Source organism: Manacus vitellinus, unplaced genomic scaffold, assembly GCF_001715985.3.
Source record: "Manacus vitellinus isolate BGI_N305 unplaced genomic scaffold, ASM171598v3 scaffold_3_pilon, whole genome shotgun sequence".
NCBI lineage: Eukaryota > Metazoa > Chordata > Aves > Passeriformes > Pipridae > Manacus > Manacus vitellinus.
This window is the reverse complement of record NW_021940535.1, coordinates 804,555-824,701: the sequence shown is the minus strand read 5'-3', so window position 1 is coordinate 824,701 and position 20,147 is coordinate 804,555. Positions and strand designations below refer to the sequence as shown.

General features: G+C 41.5%; 1 protein-coding gene across 1 annotated transcript in view; it reads left to right on the top strand.

Moving 5' to 3' along the window:
* The first annotated feature begins 2,132 nt into the window (after window positions 1-2,132).
* LOC108640252 (integrin alpha-9-like) overlaps window positions 2,133-20,147 on the top strand; it is a 32,632-nt gene continuing 14,617 nt past the window's right edge. The window contains exons 1-8 of the mRNA XM_018075861.1: window positions 2,133-2,211; window positions 4,333-4,462; window positions 7,109-7,194; window positions 9,810-9,878; window positions 13,023-13,160; window positions 15,303-15,408; window positions 16,886-16,980; window positions 19,869-19,959. Of these exons, the coding sequence (XP_017931350.1) occupies window positions 4,345-4,462; window positions 7,109-7,194; window positions 9,810-9,878; window positions 13,023-13,160; window positions 15,303-15,408; window positions 16,886-16,980; window positions 19,869-19,959 (703 nt within the window). The 5' untranslated portion in view covers window positions 2,133-2,211; window positions 4,333-4,344. The remainder of the gene's footprint in view (window positions 2,212-4,332; window positions 4,463-7,108; window positions 7,195-9,809; window positions 9,879-13,022; window positions 13,161-15,302; window positions 15,409-16,885; window positions 16,981-19,868; window positions 19,960-20,147) is intronic.

Sequence of the window (20,147 nt, the reverse complement as noted above, 5' to 3'; positions counted from 1 at the left end):
TGTCTTGATCCCCCCCAAAATGTGGTCCTGATCTCGTCTCTGTGTCAGTAGAGGTTTAAATTCTCAAACAGCCCCGATGTCTGAGGTGTTTGGGACTCTGCGCTTCCACTTGTAAAATGTCACTGTCCTTGTTAGTGAAGACTGAAGCAAAAAAGGCTTGAGTAATGGAAGAAAGCAAATGTCACCCCAGTCTTCCAAACAGGCAGCTGAGAAGGCATTCGGTATTTCAGTCTTCTCTGCAACCTCTGTTACAAGGGTCCCTCTTTTCATACAGTAGTAGGCTCACATTTCCCTTAGTATCCTTTTGTTGTTGATGTGTTTGAAGAAACCTTTCTTGTTATCCTTGACGTTCTTCATCACATTTAATTCCAAATGGGCCTTGGCCTGCCTCATTGCATTTCTGTATAGGAGTGGGAATCCTGCTGTAGCAAAGGCAGGGCCTTTAGGACATGCACAGAATTATTTTTCAGGAAATCCTAGAGGGATAAAGCTCCTCTCCTTGGCTTTCTGAATTAAAAAAATGTTCACATCAATAAAAAAATATTTTTTCCCCAGGCAAGGACTGCGTGGCTCTATGAGAGACTGTATGTGGAGAGCTAGTTATTCAAAGCCCTAGCAGTTTCTGAATAGCTATGGGCAAATATGGGCTTCAATTCTAAGTGGAATTGTTATCATGCATTCCCGCCCCAAAACCCAGCTGTGTTCTGGCCTTCCTGGTCTGCTGAGACACACATCTACTTTGGCAGGACCCTGCTTTGGCCAAGGGCATTAGGCATTTGGATTGTAATTTGTGGATCAAGTCTCTGTTCTGCATGGTCTCTCCAACTGAACCTCACCCTGTGCAACTGGTATGACCTCAGCAAATTTCTGAAAATCTGAACATATGGTATTAGGAAGAGACTATATATAATATCAAAGGGAGAATGGGTGTGTGTGTGTATGTATGTCTACATACAGTGTTTTGAAAAAATTCTCTAAGAACATAGCAGTTCTTATAATTAATTCCTTTTGATCTTCAATGAGATAAAATTCAACTCGAAGGAACTTCCTTGATTCCAAGGAGGTAATTTGCTAATTGATTTCATTAAAATTTTTATCATTTAGCAGTGAGTTTTAATGGGGCTTTTAAAATAAGAAATATAAAAAAGTTTCACAATTATCACATTATATGGTAAATTTTTTTTTTTTAATGATTGTAATACACAGGAAATGGTAATATTATGGTAGATATTGGAAAATAATGCTCTGGAAAAAAACTCCAAAGGTTCTGATCCGGCTCTAAGTTTCAAATGCTCCTAAGCTGAAAATGTTTGAATTAAGGCAGGGCAAAAAGTGATTTTCTTTTTTTCCTCTTTTCTCCTTCTCCTTGCCCTGAATTTAATGTATTTCTGAAAATAATTTTTTCCTCTTCATCAAAAAGATAAAAACCTTCCTCAGGTTTGACAGGGCAAACAATTGCTACGTAAAATACAGAAACAAAACCTATAGGATGCTGGTGGGTTCCCTATGAACTGGGAGCTTTGAGCAAGTGGCCATGAAAAATAGCAGATCTGAGCATCCAGCAAATGAGACTGTTGTTTGATCATGTAGAAGCACAGTACCCTTTCCTCACTCGCTGTCTTCTTCCTGGGACTGGTGTCCTGAAACACTCCTCCACCAGAAATGTTTCTTGGGGCTTTGGTGACTGTCATTGTGGGGGAAGATCACTTTATTTCTCTGAGGTAGTAATGGGCCTGTGGGTTAAACCTCCTAGTGCAGGGTCAGTCACACACAGACTTGTGTATCACCTTTTGCTACCCCCTTTCCAGCTGGCAGATCTGTCTGCCACAGATGGAAGCCTCTTCTGATACACCTTTACTGGGGCGATGCTGCTGCTGTTATCGTGCTGCTGTGAAACTGCCTGTTTAGCATCTCCCTAGGCAGCACTCAGGCTATCTCTCCAGTTGGCCCCTTGCTTTGCCTGCCGATGTGGGTGAGTGTGCCGCATGGTGCATGTTGGTGGCAGATCCACTAATAAAACCTGAGAGCCCTGCATGCTGGTGTCTCTCCAGGCTGTGTGTGTAGTGAGGCAGATGACTCAGGTGGAGAGTGTGTGCTGTGCCAGGGATGACCACAGTTTGTTTTCTTCCCTTCTCCCATCCAGAGTACAAGAAGAAATACGGGGAGGAGCACGGTTCATGCCAGGCAGGGATCGCAGGCTTCTTCACCGAGGTGAGCAGAGGTGCATGCATTGGAAGGGCAGGGGTTGGCGAGCAGCTGTCCCACTGTATGCCCTGGGGGGAGACCCCTGAGCATGGCTTGGACAGCCGGCTGAGTGCTGAGCATGGTCCCTTCCTGCCACCAAACACCCTCCTGCCTTGTCTGGCTTCCCAGGCATCTGCGTCTTGCCCAGTGGTTCATACACTATGTGTATGTCTCTCAAGGCCTGTGGACAAGAATGAATGAATTGACTCTGGGAATGTTCTTATTGTGTACATCCCAAAACTTGCATGGAGCTATTTCTGTGTCTATTGTTAACTCTTTACTGTAAGTGATGATGTACAGCAGTCTTCCCTGAATCATTTTGTTTATGTATGTGTACGTGTGGGTAAATATAATGTGCATACATACAGAAGATAAACACTTTTTTTCAGTTCTACTACAGTTCCTTGTTGCAAAAACGTGGAGAAAAAACAGCATGGTCAAATATATGGTCCAGAGCTGTTCTAAATACCTGACCATATTCTTTCCTGCACAGAATTCTATCAGCCATGTTTTAGTTATGTCAAGGATGAATTTGTTCCCTTATGTATGCATGATTTTTTTAGTCGATGTTTCAGGATTACAATTTTTTTGCTTTTTTTTTTGGTTTTGGTTTTTGGGGTTTTTTTTAGATTTTTGTTGAGAGCCTACACTCAGTCCTGACTATATATGCACTGATTTGTGGAATGTATTGTCCAGGCTGATACAAAGAGAATAAAGGTCTTCTCTCTCAGAAATCTCCTTCTTCCATTTCAGTAAACTGGGATGGCAGGCAATGTTGCCACAGGGGCACTATCTGTAATTGGATGTTCAGCTAGCAGCAGCTGTTTCCTGGCTTGTCTGCTCTGTCCATCCTGTTTCTGTTCCCATGCTTAAATCCTCCTTTGCTACCCTAGTTCAAAAGATATCTTTGAACTTTTATTGCTTCAGCCTGATGGCGGCAGGAAATACAGATAAATGGCTTTTTGGGTCAAACAGGCAATCCCTTGCCATATATTCAGTGCTGTGGATGGTAGTTGTTCCCATCAGTAAACAATCCCTTGACCTCACGGGCATGGCCCCTTACAAGGAAAAAGCTATTTCAAAGCACATCCTGCTCTTTAGTTGGGTTTGCAGTCCTATCCCTGCAGGAGAATCCCTTGTTTAACATTTCCCCCCCAGCTAGAACTGGTCACCCGAAGGGGACCTGGATGTGGTAGCATTTTCCCACAAGGATGGAGTCCACCCATGGCTTTACACTGAATGGAGATGTGAGGCAAAGCAGCTGTCCGTGTGTCTTTGGGGATGGAGAACTTACTTAGGCTTAATGCTCCTCAGGCTTAATTTGGTCTCTTGTTGGAGGTATTTAAAACCACATACAGGAATAAAGTTTCCCTGCAAGGATGCTGGATGCTTTGGGGCAACGTTTTCTGAATCTCTCTTGTGTGCAAATGTACCTTAGCTTTTGACTCATATTGGATCAAACTTTGCCTGATTTCTACAGTCTTTTAAAATGATAAATCATGCTGGTTGTCTGTAATGAACCCAAGCCATTTTATGATTCTGTGATGATTCTATAGCCAGGTTGTCTCTCGAAGACCAGAGCGCAGGCAAAATGTTCCAACTATGACATAATGTACACCCTGCTTGTTGAGCACATGGCATCTCTTTAGCTTCATAGTTGTAAAATCAAAATCAAAAGCCAGCATCGGGACATGATCTGTAGCTGAGTGGTGCTTGTGGGTGGGCTGGAGTGCTTCTATCTTTGGAAAGGCAGCAGTTGGAGAGATTTTTGGGACACCTATGTTAGCAGGGATAAGTTTGATGGTTAGTAAAACTGAGGAGGGTCTTCTGTTGCAGCAGAACAGCTGAGCAGAAGTGGACCATAAAAGGGCAATGTGTCTCTAGGGTGTATGCAGTGACCTCCATTTTTGGGAAGAAGGAATCTGTACACAGAATGAAGATTTTTATAGATGGACTTCTAATTAGTGTTTTAAGTAAATATCCTGTCCCTTCTCCATTAATGTGCAAAGCATGAATTTCTGTCCAGTTTTGGTTGTTATTTTTTCCTCCCATCCTTTCCCCCACACACTTCCATTTTTCTTGTTTTAGGAGCTGGTCATCATGGGGGCACCAGGATCGTATTATTGGACAGGAACTGTCAAAGTACTGAATCTCACTGACAACACATATTACAAGCTGAATGATGATGCCGTGATAGCCAGGCGGTACACATACCTTGGTAAGCAGCTCTTAGGTGCTCACTATGAGAAGAAGATAGTCCAACAACGTATTTCAAGGCTTTGATGCTATAAAGTTGATCCTGATTTTTTAATGGTGATGTAGAGTATTTTTATGAAAAGTGTGAAAGGAAGAACATCTGAATTAAAGTGCGTGGCAGTTTGAGCCACATTAGAAATCCAGAATCCAATTTCCAGGCTTCCCCCCACCCCTTCCCACAATTTATCCCAACACCAGAGAGAAACTTTCAGGTCAGAGGCTTCTATAGGGGGAAGGGGAAGTATATACATTTATTTACACAAATAAATACTATACAAACTAAAGGCAACTATACATATATATAGTATTACACTTCTATCAGTCCTTTAAGCCCCTCCTTTTAACTTTAGTCCGGGAAGAGCCTTTCAAGGCTGCTGGGTAATGCAGTCTTTCTCTTGTGGGAGTGTTCTGGGCCCCTGAACACTCCTTAGCCAACCTTCAGCTGTTTGTTGCAGTTTTTCTCCTCATCAAGTCCAAGAAAGTAGCTTTGAGTCCTTTCTCCTCAGTCTGCTGTGTGATCTGTCTTTCTCAGTCTCCTACCTCGGTTCGTAGGCTGCTGTAGTGTAGCTTATCAATGTACGGGTCCTGGAATGTTGATTCCTCCTCTGGGTTTTCGGCTGTCCTGCGTTTAAATCATGGCAGAGACATCCTCCGGGCCTCTCTCTTCGGTCCGTCTCCAATTTCGCCTGGGATTCCTTTCCCTGGCTCTGAGCTGTTTCGTCAGCAGCCCGTCCACTTGGCTCTGCTTCAATGCTGAGCCTTAAAATCCACCCCCCAGCAGCCTCAATGCAGTGTGGGGGGGGAAAAAGCCCCCTAGCCTTGGCCACAGGCAGCTCTGTCCGGTTATACACTGTCCCAAGCATCCCGCAGCTGCAGGGGGGGGGTGAAGAGGGCCTGGCCTCCTCCCTCTTAACCTCAGGTGTTGTCAATCTCTTCCTTCACAGCACACACTCCAAATGCTGCCTCTAACTCTGGCCTAGGCAGAGTTGGGGGGACCACAGGGCTCCCCTTCCCCCCTGGAGGGGGAAAGAAGGAGCCCAGCCACCCCCTGGCCTTCTCCACCTACACACAGCAGACACCAACAGAAAAAACACTACCAGCAGCTTCAGGTGGCTGTGTATATATGATTTTTCAGCAGAAGCGAACAACGTGGAGGGTGATTGGCTCTCCAGGGAACACTGTCCTGGCACCCAATCACCTCTGAGCCCCCAGCTCTCAAGGGGGGGCCAATTTCAAACTATGACAAAGTGTTACTTGTCTGGAAAGAAATATAAGCAAAGAAGCCTATGGAATTTTACATTTTTCTTTCCTTGTTTTAAAAAAAACCCAGCTTTGCTGTAGCTTTTTGACTGATATAGAAAAGGCTTTTGAACTCAACAGCATGTTGGATTGTAGTGGGCTTCTTAACCTTTCCACCTTTGCCCTGTGACAGGTAAATTATGTGTCATTAGATAAACTGCCTTTCTGCTTACACATGCCTTTAAAATGGACTAATTACAGAATGTGTATTCCAGATACAAATTTATTTCAACAAAAATAACACTAAATGTGTCATTGTCAACAAAATGAAGTTGTGAAAGGTTTGGCTATAGGTACATCATTAACTCAATTGGTTTTACTTGCTCTGAAACCAGATAATGTCCCTAAAATACTTAATTTAAAGATTTCTGCCTAATCTGCAGTGCCTAAGACTGTTGAGACTTAGAAGGCATTTCAAACAGTGATACTGTTTACAAACAGTTTGATACTGTTTGACTAAAGTCTGGCACTGACCTTCCATTTTCCCCTTAACCTTTAGTCTTTGAAAAAATACCACTTGGAAGGTACTACTAATGAAGGATGTCTGTTTACCTATTTGCAGACATAAATAGATTTTGCCACTGATTTTGCCATAAATTTTACCACAAGAGCGTCACAATTTATGGCAGAAGAGCAAGGCAAATACAAGAGAGCCTTAGAAGGAAAACTGCTCTACTCATCTTTATATATTATGTTATTATATATTTTTTTGATATATCAAATGAAGCTGAATCTTTGATCTTCTTTCAAATACATTCTTTTTTCTTTGATCTCCCATTTTTCTTCTTGCCTAGACAAAAATCTTTTAAAGCCATTAACTTCGCTGGCCTCTTTGCCTCCTGTCCTCTGCTCTTCCCCCTATCAAAAAGGAACATAATTTTCCAAGCCTTCCTGGACAGTGATTTTAGGCAAAGGAGGTCAATTCTCTCTGGTCCTTGTGGGACTGTTGCTCTTTGACATGATATTTTCCCTGCGGTGATGTGGTCTCCTTTCTCTGGGTGTGCTTGTTCCTGTTTTACTGCTTCCCTCTATTGACTCGCTGTTGGCAAACTGATCCCACTACCAGCTCCACATGTCCTTTGCTCATCTTCACACACAGCTTTCTTCTCAGCTTTTGCAAGAGCACTGGAGGGTGTACTGTCTCTTCCCATCCCCATGAGCTTTTGAGCAAAGTATTGGTGCATCCTGAGCAGAATAGTTGTTGAACACTATGTGCAGCCCGATAAGCATGATCCAGCTGGCTGACCTGTTTCTCTGGCTCTTTCCTTTCATGGTTATTTATTAATTTTTTATTTCCTCTCCCACTCAGGATATGCAGTGACAGCAGGTCATTTCTCTCAGCCAACTACCACTGACATTGTAGGAGGAGCTCCCCAGGATGGAGGCATTGGAAAGGTGTGTCTCTTTATCAAACAATAATGTGGTCAGATTCAACAGGGCAAAAAACGTAATACTGATGCAGTTTCAATATGTATGAGAAGCCGAGAGTTTTTTTTCTACATAGTAATTTTGCAGCACTGAGCAGGGGAGAGGTGAGGTAGTTTGATGGAGTCCTGAAATTTTCTTTACCTGTCCCTCCTGGTGCCTCAAATCCCTCACCCCTCTCTCCTCTCTTTCCCATCCAATCCTTACAATACCCATTTTAGTGAGACACAGACAATGTTTCTTTCATACTGCGTTTGTTTAGGATTTGTGACATTTAGGTATGACTTGAAGCTTTCCTAGAAATGAAAAAACTTTGAAAAGAGAGTTTGTCTTCTGCTTGTTTTCTTCATACATTTGACTGTTTCAGTATTTACTTCAAGGTAACATCTAATAGCATGAAAAGGTACTTATTAGGTACTTAGTTGATGTCATTTTTAAAACTTCATAATACACTGAGGTTTCGTGGATTAGAATCTAGGTTTTTGCCAGCTGTACTTAGAAATCTTGGAGATAGTCTCTTAAGAAGGAAAGAAACAAAAAAGGTTTTCCTGTAGGCATATATATGTTCAATGTCCCAAAGATGAAAGCAAGTGTAAGGCTAGTTGGAAGTGGCTGGTGAGTTAGGCATGCCTGGTGTTCCTATGCTGAGCTGCTATTGGGGAAACTGGGTGAGAGTGAGCACTGTGACCCCTTAAACTCTTCTAAACTGCAGGTAGAAAAGTGGGAGTGAGGAGAGGGAGGGAAGGGATGTAAAGGATCTGCTTTTTTCCCCTCTTTGTTCAAAATCCAATCCTTTCAGGACCTGCTACCACCATTTGCTTGAGCAGAGATGTCCTGCAGCCCCCTTCCATCTTCCTCCCTCTGGCTCTCCTGCTCTGTAGTCACATGAGTTGTACCTGAATCATAACAAGGAGCGAGAGGTCTTCAGTACCATCTTCAATACCAGAAACAATATTCTATTTAGGCAGATTGTTTTTCATGGTAACCATGTCCTGGGGGTAGCAGTGCGAGTGGGGAAAATGGGATAAAATTAGAGGATGAACTTGGTATGTATACCTGATCTGGCGTGACTAGGACATACAGGATATAGCAGCATTGCAGTTGTTACTGAGAGGACATGCATGAGAAAGACATAGTTTCCTTATCCCAGGAGTTCTGTTATGGCTGCTGCAATGCACCTTCTTCCAACCTGTTTTCTCTGTGGAACAAATTTAATTTCTGTATTAGGAGAGACGAAAAAAAACCCAGCTGCTAACATGAGATCCATGAAAAAGCAACTGGCCTTGCAGTTTACAGACTACTGCTCTAGTTGCAAAAGTTCACATTATTCTCCCTCAGCATGGGATGCAGGTAGCAGGAACAAATGGCAAAGTGACGGTAAGCAGTGCTGAGTACAGAACATTACAATGAGCAGTCCTGTTGTGCTTTCCACACCCTCTAAAAAGCTAATCCTTTCCACTTCCTTGATAGAAAGTGATTAGCATTGTTACACTTTTTCACTGAAAGTAGAGCCAGGATTCTTAATGAGACTTTGTCATTTCTCTGAAGTTACCAAAAGTATCATTATTAAGACTGGGCTTGGAGCTGTGACAGTTGGCAATGTGCTGTCACCGCTAAACTTGCCACTGCAAATGCTAGGAGTTGCTTATATAGAGAGTGATTGTCCAGTAAATCTGTGCTGTGTTCTTTGCTGGAAACAGCTTTGAACTGTCTCACCACCTATTAGTAACTCACCACATGTTCAACAAGGTCAAGTGCTTGGCTCCACCATGTAGCCTTGGAAGTAAGGGATCCTCTGTCCTGCAAACTCTGTGAGCACCTACTCGGAGAGAGCCTGTCAAATGCTGAAGGAATCTCAAATGCTGATTTAGCCAACCTTTATGATGAAGAGAATCCCCTTCTACAAGCCATGCATTTTACATCCTAAATTTTGGTACAAGATCTGTTCTTGAGCTTGTATTAACACTTTCATCCCCAAGGGTTCCTGATTAAACAGTTTCTCCTGTGCAAACGAGGAATGAGTAGGCTATGTTTGAACAGTTTTCTAATTTACAGGTTGTTTCAGATACAAGCAGTGGAAGTGCCTTGGGTAGTCTGATTGGGATTTCTTCTCTGACCTTTGCTAAAGCCTCGCAAAGTTTGCAGTGCAGTAATGCAGGCACATGGCCTTGAGAAGGGAATGCTAGATAAGGGAATGGGAGCAGGGTTATACCTTCTCAGTTTTTTACCCTGCTCATTTCCAGACAGTATGCAGATGCCACTTGTTTGAGAGTTAGAAAGTTGCTTTGCTAGGTGCTTTTAAATGCACACATGTGCACATACCCACATGCATATGAAAAAAAGTAGGCAACAAGATAATATTCAAGCATTTGTTATGAGAAGAAGCTTGTGATTCATGAGCACAATGGGGAACTCTGTTTCATCTTTTAAAAGAAGACTAAAAAATAAAGTGGTTGTGAAGTTGGATCTTGGCAATAGCCATGGCCATGATCATAATTTAGATATTATTTAGAAAACACCAGTGCTGTACCATTATGTACTTCATAATTAGTATTGGTTAACATTTTTCTTTTTTCACCTTTCAGGTTTATATTTTTAGAACAGACAGACGATCAGGCTCTCTAATAAAGATTTTTCAGGCTTCAGGAAAAAAGGTGAGCATTTATATATGTGTATTTTCTGTTACGAGGTAGAGGGGGGAAATAACAGCAGAGTCATCGCAGAGCATCATTTTCATTTCAGTCCTTCAAAAGTTGTCAAGCAAATCCTATTTCTTCTTATCCTCCCAGAACAGCTGAAGCTATTGTACAAGTCAGCTGTATGCCCTTTCTTCAGTAGTAGTCAGGACTGCAGTGTCTGCTCAATGCCCATGACTGAATTAGAAGGTCTTACTTGAAAGTGTAATAGCGATTCTCTTTAGTCTTATTTAACTCTGAGACGTGGGACATGGGGCTCCAGGTGAGCAGAGATGCAGAGATTTCCTCTTAGTAGATTAGTAGTTTTTGAGAGATGCTGGTAACTTGGAGTTTAGTTTAATACACAAAACCCCAACCTCTTTTTCTGTGTCCTGCTGTGACAGAAGGGATACGACAGTTATGGTATTTTGTGGAGGAGCGGCTCCACTGTCTCCACCATGAATCAGGAATCAGTCCTGCATTCTGCTCTCAGGACTGCTGTCTTAAAGCTGAACTACCCTCCCTCTCCATGAAATTTAGTGCATGCTAGTGAGATCCAGCTCCCCCAGTGTGGTGTTGTATTTGAATGGGGAACAGCTTGTGTTCTTCATCTGGGGGCTTGCTGGTGCTGTGTTGTAGGGGAAACAAAGTGGACAGTATGTCTAGCTATAGGTAACAACAAAAACTGTCTTATTTGGGAGTAACTCAGTGAGGAAATGATACCCCTTATCTGGGGTTGTCTGTGTTCTTATGGAAGGAGGGGAAGTACAGAAGAAAAAGATTACTGGTGGCTTCTGGCTCTAGGAAGACCTACCACCCTTAGAAATACCCAAAGTTGGGAGTGTTATCATATTTTGTTATTTTTTCCCAGCAAGACACAGTTGCAGTCTTTAAAAACTTGCCTGGAATAGGGGAAAACCGCAAGGATGTGTAGGTGGGTGGTGTTACTTGTATTTTAGGGCTTCTCCAAAATTTTACTTTACCACACTAGCAGAATTACAGACGTCTTGAAAGGAAAAGACCTCCCAGTTCTTCTAGGGCATCTGGTGTGTTTGGTTGCATCCTGTTCATTTCTTTCCCTGTTGAGTTTTAAATGTTCCTAAGGATGTACTTCTGGCTATTCCTCAGCCTAGTAAATAGAGCTATCAGGAAGTTTTGAGGTTTCAGCCAAAAACTTTCCCTTTTCAATTTAATTGTTTTACTCTTATATATAACTTAACTAATCAAGTATTTACATCCTTCAAGTACTTCTAGGCTGTCATCTCCTTCATCCCCATTAGCATCTTCTTCTACAAATTCTCTAAAATCCAAATGAGAATTTTATTTTAAAGAGAAGGCTGTGCTGAATCACCTTTTTTGTTGTTTGTTTGTTTGTTTTTTGGGGTTGGCCTGCTCAGCAATGAGCACTGCCTGTAAATGGGCTGTCACAAAATGCTACATCCTTCCCAGTGGTGTGAAATTCATTATTCTGACGATCTTGTTAGACATACGTTAAAAGCGAGCCAGTTTTTTTCTTCCTTTTTTATTGATAGAGGCTAAACTAGGAAATCTAATGGAGACAGGAAAAAAGAAAATGCAAGACCTTGTTACAAATGTTAAATATGCAAACTTCAGGTTCTTACAGCACTGTGAACTCACCCATGCTGCAGACATACCATGTTGCAGTTAAGTAAATAATATCCTTTCACTGAAAACTGCCTGAATTCATAGTGAAATGCTTTTCATAACTTTTGTTCTTTACCCATGAGAAATTTCTTTAAAAACCTTAGTGGATTAAAAAAATAAACAAATACAAATCCCCAAGGGAACCTCTGCTACAAAATAACTGGATTCAAATGATGTTTGAGGTCTGACCTTAGACCCACACAAGCACAAAAATCTGAATTAACAAACCGAAAGGCTGTCCTTCACTCACCCCCGCCTGATATATTTAGCAACTTTTAAATCTTACGGACTGCATAGAATAGAGTTGCTGCTGCCCATCTTCTGGCATACCCAATAGCTGTGGCTCATGCATGTAAACTTAGAGGTATGGAAGGCAGTAGGTCAGAGATCTGCAGTGAGGAATGTAAAAGCATTCAAGAAATGTGGTTCGTTTTTTTGAACCTAAATAATGATTTCTTTAACCTCAGTGTTTCCTGCTTGATAAATAGCTCTCAATTTCAAGTAAGAAGTGGTATCTTTCCCATTTTCCTGTGGAAGCTGCTTTTAATTTTGAGACTATGGTTTGTAGTTGGTTTCAAAGAGTATGCCTTGTGTTACTTGGGCAGGAGTGGATGAAACAAGGGTGAAATATCATTCTTGCTTTTGATTTCCTTCTTGCGTTTAATGTTTTTTGAAATTTGTAATGTGGATGCTGGTTAGGAGAAGGTTAGCAATAAATGTTCACCCATATAAAAAAAACATGGAATGAAATTAATTTATTTCCTAATTTTAAGCACTTTAGTTTATCAAGCAATAATAAGTGGAGATTAAAAGTGGCTTAGGTTTGTTGTGTATCAGCTGAAAAGCTTTTATTGAAAGTCTTGTTTCTGTATCAACTCACCTGCCTGTACATGAGAGGAAAGGTTATGATCAAGGCCCACAACTAGTATTCTTTGATGGTGACTGATACAAATACATACAACTAGAACAAGGAAAGATAGTCCACAATCAAGAGTCAATTTTAGATACCTGTTTTCATGGATACCCTGCCTCTTGCCTACTTTTCTTGTTTCCTTTTGTTATTTCTTTAAGATATTCACAGAACATCTGTGGCACTGGGCGTGAATAATCACTGTCTGTGTCTGGTTTGGGAAACTCATTTCACCCCTTCCTAGTTTTAAGCATTTGACAAGAGAAAGCTAGTCTGAGAAAGCTCTTTAAGTGTCTCACTTAAGCATGACCCAGGTTATAACTTCTGTTTGTAGAACATCCAGGATGCACTGTTATAGTAAAGTGTTTTAATTCCTGCCAGAATTATTCCCAAAGCTTTCTCTGTAGGAGTGCTTGTGAGTGATAAAGCAGCAAGTCATCATGTGAAATTAAAAGAATAACCAAAACAAACAAAAGCCACGCCTATATGATTTCCTCCTGAGTGTGGGCAGATACTGAATGCTTTGTTGTGACTCAACTTGGTTACAGATGGGCTCTTACTTTGGCTCCTCCTTATGTGCAGTTGATCTGAATTCTGATGGGTTGTCAGACCTGCTGGTTGGAGCACCTATGTTTTCTGAGATCAGAGATGAGGGTCAAGTCACAGTCTATATCAACAGAGGAAACGTGAGTATGTACAGGAGATGACTTGGTAAGGGATGAGGGCATGGATCTCGGGCAAGGTAACGCTTGTATTGTTCCAGCACTGCACAGTGAAACTCGATGTCTCAAATAAATGGGGCTCTGAATGTCTCTGGCAGAGTATGAAGTTGCAGGAAGACTCATCTGGTATGGTTTCCCAGACACTGGCCCACATTCATCACAGATCTGTGAATCTTTCAAGGAGGTCTGAGAAAGTGTCTGGTTTTATGTTGAAACTTGGTGACATTTGTGACTTTTTGTGAAATTGCTGCCCAAACCAATTCAGAGTCAGTAGCTTTGACTGAGTTTCCTTTGTGTTTTAGGTTGTCACTAAGACCTAGAACACAATTTAGACACAAGTGTCTGGAGATCGAGGAAGAGAAACCAGAGATTGAATTCATTTTACTTGTGTATTATGGCCCATATTTAAACTTCAGGGGAAGTTCTTACCAGCTGGTACCAGTGGATTTCACCTGACCTATCAACAATCTTGGAAAAGTCTGAACTTTCTTGCATTGGCAAACCAAGACCATTGATAAGTTGTATGTAGAGGAAAACAATGGTTTTTAATATACTATTAAATACTTAATATTCAGGTCCCAAAGCTGCTGTCTCAAAGGAGAAGTTGTTATGGACTAAAATTAAATTGTTTGGCTTCATCAGCGTTTTGTGAACTTTAAGTTTGTTTATGCTAGACTTAAAATTCACCAGAAGTCCAAGCGTTTAGGAGACTACAGATGCTTTTGGTGTAATTTTATTTTCTATTATCACTCCTTTAAACAAGCTTTACTTTTTCAGTTTTATCCATGGGAGGTTCCACCTTTTATGTTGCAGTGTTGCTGCTGGGTCCTCAGGATTGGGTCCAGAATGCCAAAAAGATAATAGCCAACATTTCCTGCTCACAGTGAGAGCATACACGAATTAATTTTTATCTTCTATAGAATAGTCAAGAAGCTAGTATGAGTTTCTTATACTCCTGCACCAAGAATTACTTGCATGAGCAATGGTTTGCAGGATTGTGGATTTTATTTTGGGTTTTGGACATTTGAAACTTTTTTAATTCTGCAATCACCATTACTTAACAGGTTGTTGCAGAGGATCAGAAAAAACTGCATTGTAAAACAAGCATGCACGGTGATGTTACTTTTAAAATATTTTGCCCTTTCCTGTGAGGACTGCAAAGAATTTAGTTGCACATACAGGCCTGCCTGTCTCCTCTCTGTTGTGTTTTATTTTCATTATGTGGGATTTTCTTGAAGTCAGCAACTCCCCATAGCCAAGTAAAAGATTTTATTACATGTTCCAGAGGGTAGTTTATTCTTATTCACAAAGGAAGCAAAACCAAAACAAAACAACCTTGAGGTGGGTACAGACTTGGATTATGTAACTAAATTTTGTTTTCTTGTGGAAATATTCCTTTCCCCTTGAGAGAAGACTCAAGAAGCTAAAGCTTATGTATCTGACCAGAAGGTGGGTGGGCAAGAAATACCAGAGCCATATAAGGCTTCTCATGGCATAGGAGTACAAAACTACTTAATTCTGAACTTTTCTCTGTCTCTTTATTTCATTAAATCTCTTTCCTTATTCTTAATTTCAGAAGGCCTTTTGAGGACTTTGCTTTAATCCTTTTGTCCCATACTCAAAATGTTTTCAAATTCAACTGTCAAATGTTCTTTGCTTAAGGGAAAATACTCCTTAACTCACTGAGTTTAGCTGAATAAGTCTGGACTGAGGATTTCACTCCTCAGATGTAATCTTCCAGTAGCAAGCTCTGGGCTGTTATGTTTTAGGCATCTGGAAACTTTCATGGGTTCACCAATCCCTGTGACTGCATTTAGTTACATCTCTGAGTTACTGTTTAGTTAATTTAGCATTTTAGTTATATCAGCCATGGACTCTTTCTGCCTTTCTCCCCTGTCCCCTTGAAAACTAAACCCCAGAAGGTTTAAAACCCAAATAAATTAGATTTCTAGACCCCAGGTAACCTGAGTACAATGCAGGAGGGAGGCAGGCTGCAGCTCTGCCCCAGGTACTTCCCACAGCACAAGGGCATCTTGCATGGGGAAGGCTTACCTCGCCCGGGAATTGCACCGTTTCCCTGACCCTGTTTTATTTCTTGCTTGCTAGGGAGTGCTGGAAGAGCAGCTCATCCTGGATGGTGACAACGCTTATAATGCACACTTTGGGGAGACCATAGCCACCCTTGGTGACATTGATGACGATGGCTTCCCAGGTCAGTGTAATTTCCTTCATGGCCATTTCTCTGTCAGTGCCAGCAAAGCTGTGCCATGCAGCACCGTCAGTCTTGCATGACTCGGTGCTGCGTGGCATCCATTGCTCCTCCAGATCTGACCAGCACCTGGGTTCAAACTAAGGATAAATGAATGTGCTTATGTAGGATTTGTGTGCTAAAGCCTTTTGTAGGTGACTGTTCTTGATGTCAGTTTAGTCCATGTCTATGCAGGTCACACCTCAATCTCATTAATTGCTTTGCTTTCCATGCTGTTGTATTTTCTTCTTTTCCTATGTGGTTTATAAAAGGCTTAAGATACCCACAGCCCAGAGAAAACAGAAACCTGTCTGACTTCTTTTTTCTTTCCCATTTCCTTATGTTTTCAAGCCTTTCTGGTTTTGTTGACATAGTCTCATTTCTTATCATGTAGTGTAATTAAGAAGTAGCTTCTCGCTCCTGATAGAATGTACTCTATTAATTTCTCTCCTCTTCTTTGTTCTCCCTGTACTCCTTTCTGAGGCCTCTCAGCATGAGGCCCATGCTGTGATAGCAATAGGCGAGTGCAAAGTTTTGATGCTGGCACCTTTTCTGCCCTGGTTTCTGGCAGAGCAGATTAAGGACTTCTAAACAAAGGCCAACTTAGTCAGTGTATGCCTGGATTTATTTCTTTCAGGCCACTCAGGGCACAGTATCCCATTAAGCCTAACTCAGCCCTGTTGCAAGTTGCCCTCACCAATGGTGGACATGCTGTTCCTCTCTATTTGGACATGCGTTTGTGTGTTCTTGCTGCTACTTGTAGGTCAGTTGTAATGGTGAGACTGCAGAGGGAGTTGAATCAGTTCATGGGTATGAAGCAGTTGAGAAAAGCTTAATTTTAGTAGCCACACAGTCACTAGATCCAACTAGAAGTGAAGAACAGGAGGTGGGATCATGCTTTCTACAAGAGTTTGCAGTTTAATTGGATCAAATGTACTTTGAAAGTGGACCCTCAGCAGCCTTTTTCTCTTCTTGCCTATCCATTTAATATATCCAGCCTCTTTGTGAAGCCTTGGATTTTCAACCAGCCTTAATGTAGTGCTGCAGTAAATATTTTGCCACTCTTGTCCTAGTTCACAAAGCTGATGTTCCCATGGGTTGGAGATTTTGTCGTGAAAGGTTTCTAAATTAACTTTTTGAGTATGGTTGCTGTTAATAAACACACATTTTCATAACAGCACATGTTTCTAATTAATCTGATTCTGTGAAACATAGCCACATGCATGTACAAATTCATATATGTTTCTGTGGTTTTTAAGTTTATCTTAACATGAGCTCTTAACTAAATCAAACAAATTCCTTCTATGTAGGTTCACATGAGCTGCTGATCATCTTTGTCATGGGGAACTGTTTTGCTATGGATAGCTGCATTCTAAAACTGGGAAAAAGTTGGATTAGTGGGATGGACTGTGAAATGTTTATAATCTGTACTGTTTTACAGATGTTGCCATTGGAGCACCTAAGGAGGATAACTACGTAGGAGCAGTGTACATTTACCATGGGGATTCCAATGGTATTATACCTCAGTACTCTATGGTATGTGACACTACCATTTATGATACCTTTCTGAAGTCACTTTCCCAAGGCCTGCAGAAATAAACCATACTTAGGAGTTCCTAAGTTCCTTGTCATCACTCAGCATCCTTTTCTCAGTCTTGATTTGAAGGTGGCTTCTCCCAGAGTTTGTCTTTATCTATGCTGAAGGGTAAAATTATGTCAGTCAGGAGGTATTTTTCACTCTCTTTTGTTATAGCTGTCAGCTGTATCTTCTTGAAGCAAAGTCTTAGGGACTGAGTGTCAGTTTTTAGAGATAGTACCGATGCAGAGGAGAAATGGAAACCCTGGAGAGGTTAAGCATAGAAATTATGGAGAAGCCCATGGGGAGTTGTGGGGTTGCACTTTCTTCCTGTAGAAGCAGACTTTGTGAGAAGGAAGAGATACTAAGAGTTCTTTTGTGCCTTACAGAAGCCTCTTTACCCACCTTGTTGACCTTCTTGCATTCTGACAGTATATCACAAGGCCTTTCTTGGGAGCCGTTCCCCTGACTCCCATATTATGAAGTCAGACCTTGTCTGGGATATGCTATACCATCTTGTGCAGGGATGACATAATACAATTTAGCTGCTGTAGCCAGGCAATAGAGATGATAAATTTATACTCATGCCGCCCAACATGTGTCCGCTAGTCTCTCTCTAGCACATTTCTTTGTTCAGAGAGCCTGAATCTTCCCTCCCTCTGTGTGTTTGAAGTTCTAGTTGTTTTGTTTTGTTGCTGGGTGGGATCCTTCACAGTAAATAAATTTAAGCAGAATTAAAGAGTTTAGTGGTTGTATTGGAGGTTCTTTTAACAGACCATAAAAGTTTAGTCCTTCTTCCTTTTACCATGTATGTGGCATGCACTGCTTTTAAGAAAAAAAGGAAGTGAAGTGACTCTTTAGTACATTTTAGAAGTATTCTTAATGTGTGGCATGTGGTAGATTCTGCCCATTTTTTGTCAAGAGTCACTGTTTGGGAGGTTCTTCTCTGGCTGTTGAAAATCTTAGAGCTTTCAAGCTCTTGCTGAAAAGGATTGGGTTTTTTTTGGTCATTCATGGGAAAATGTTACATTTTTTAAGGAGGACAGATCATCAGGGTGGGAAGCAAAACATCCTGTTTGTGATCTCTCCCTCCCCACTGGAACAAGGCCATCAGACAGCACATGCGTCTCCATTTGGTCAGTGGGAAAACACCCAGCTCGAGAGGGTGGCAGGGTACAGTTGTTGACCCTTGATACCATTGCTATGGTTGTTCCATGTCCTGAGGCAGCCAAGAGGGCACCACTTACAGGCAGTATCTCTGTGCAAGTGATTTCCCAGTGTCTGCTGCAGGGCACTGGGCAGACCACCAGTTCACATCCTGCATGCAACCAGAACTGTGTAACAGCTTCAGCTCTCTGCCTACCTGTCCTGAATTTGAACCCAGAGGTGAAAGACTTTTTGTATCTTATTACTATATTGCTGATCCATCTCAATGCTGTGGATTTCCTTTTTTAAATAAGCTGTGAGAGGTGGAGGGAGGGGACCCTGCAGGGTGTATATCTTCACCCTTTTCATTTTGTTAGCTCTTCCCTCCCAGTCCTGCCTTTCGCTTTCCCAGTTGTCTTCATTTAAATTGCTGATCCATGTAGTTCTTTGTACCTTCAGCAGCTTCAGTGGCTGCTATTAGCAGAAGCAGCTTAATTGGCTTTATGCCCTGCTGTTTTCATTCATGGTCGTTAAAAGCATTATACCTTTGCCTTCTAGGCTGTAAGAGCCACAGATGTCTTCTGAAGTGTTTGCAGGTGGGATTTAACCACCCTAACTGGGACCCCTAAAAATGCGAAGCAAGTGTAATGTAGGTATTCCAGTTGTCAGTGTTATCTACCCATGAGTAGGATCACTGGTTTCCCATTATACTAACTGTCAGGATATCTTTCTTCCCTTCAACTTATATTTTTTCCATAAATTTCCTACCTGACTTTTTGTCCAATATTACAGTCTTTTATGGGAGGGCCGGGAAAAGTTGGTTGCATGTCACAAGCTGTGAAGCACCACCAACAGCTTCGAAATTACTTCGTGGGACAGGTTTCCTCTGTCTGTAACTTCTGCAATCAGAAGTTGATTTGAGTTCAGGTCTTGCATTGCTGGCCCAGCATAATGAATGAAAGCTGAGAGAGTTCTGATTGCATTCTTAGAAAAGGAAATTTTGATATATTAATTTTCTTCAGACAAAGGCATTTATAGTGCAAAGAATTTAGAGAAAGTTTTTGTGTTAGTAATTAGAAAACAAAACTATGTTAGAAGTTGGGGAGGCAGAAATGAGATACAACTTCCAAACTGACAGAAAATACTCCATAATATCTGATGGCAACTGGAATTTGCAAGTGGGATGAAAATTAATAATTTTGACTTTGAGTGTGCTGGCAACCTTCGTGAAAAGAAATGGTTGTGTGGAATTTTCTGTTTCAATTAATCGTTAATTTTGTTAAGATGCTTCTTGAAACTTCTATTCAGAGAAACTAAGGTAATGCAAAAAAACCCAAAAAACCAAAAAATTAATCTCTTGAGTGCAGGTAAATTTTCTCCCTCTGCAGAAATCTGTTTGATGTGTTCTTTATTTTGCTTGGGTCTGCATGAGGATTGTTATGCAGGTGTGTTTTTTAATCCAAGTCAATGCTGGCCTCCTACTAGCCCAGAGCAGAAGGACTTCCTGCAGTTGACAGCCTTCCTGTTCAGGGCTGCATCAGTGAAGTGTGAGACTGCAGGTGTGCAGCACTTCCAGCCCATGGAGAAGAGCCCGAATGACCATGAAAATCATGCTGCTTGAAGATTTTCTTTTGTTTGGCGGGTTTTTTTAGAGGATTCTGTGTGTTACTGACTGATTTCACTTGTGTTATTTCCGCTACAGAAGCTGTCTGGGCAAACAATAAACCCAAAGCTGCGTATGTTTGGCCAGTCCATATCAGGGGGAGTTGATATGGATAGCAATGGTTATCCAGGTACGTATGCTACTCTGGCAGCAGGAGCATGGGGAAAATACAGCAGTAGGCCTAGAAAATAGCAGAGCTAGGTTGTTTCCAGGTTGCTGGTCCCTGCCATTGCAGATGGTCAATGAAGCTGAGCTGCTTTTTCCCTTTCTCTTATGCAACTACAAGCTCCTGATAAAAATTCTAGGCGATTACTTAAT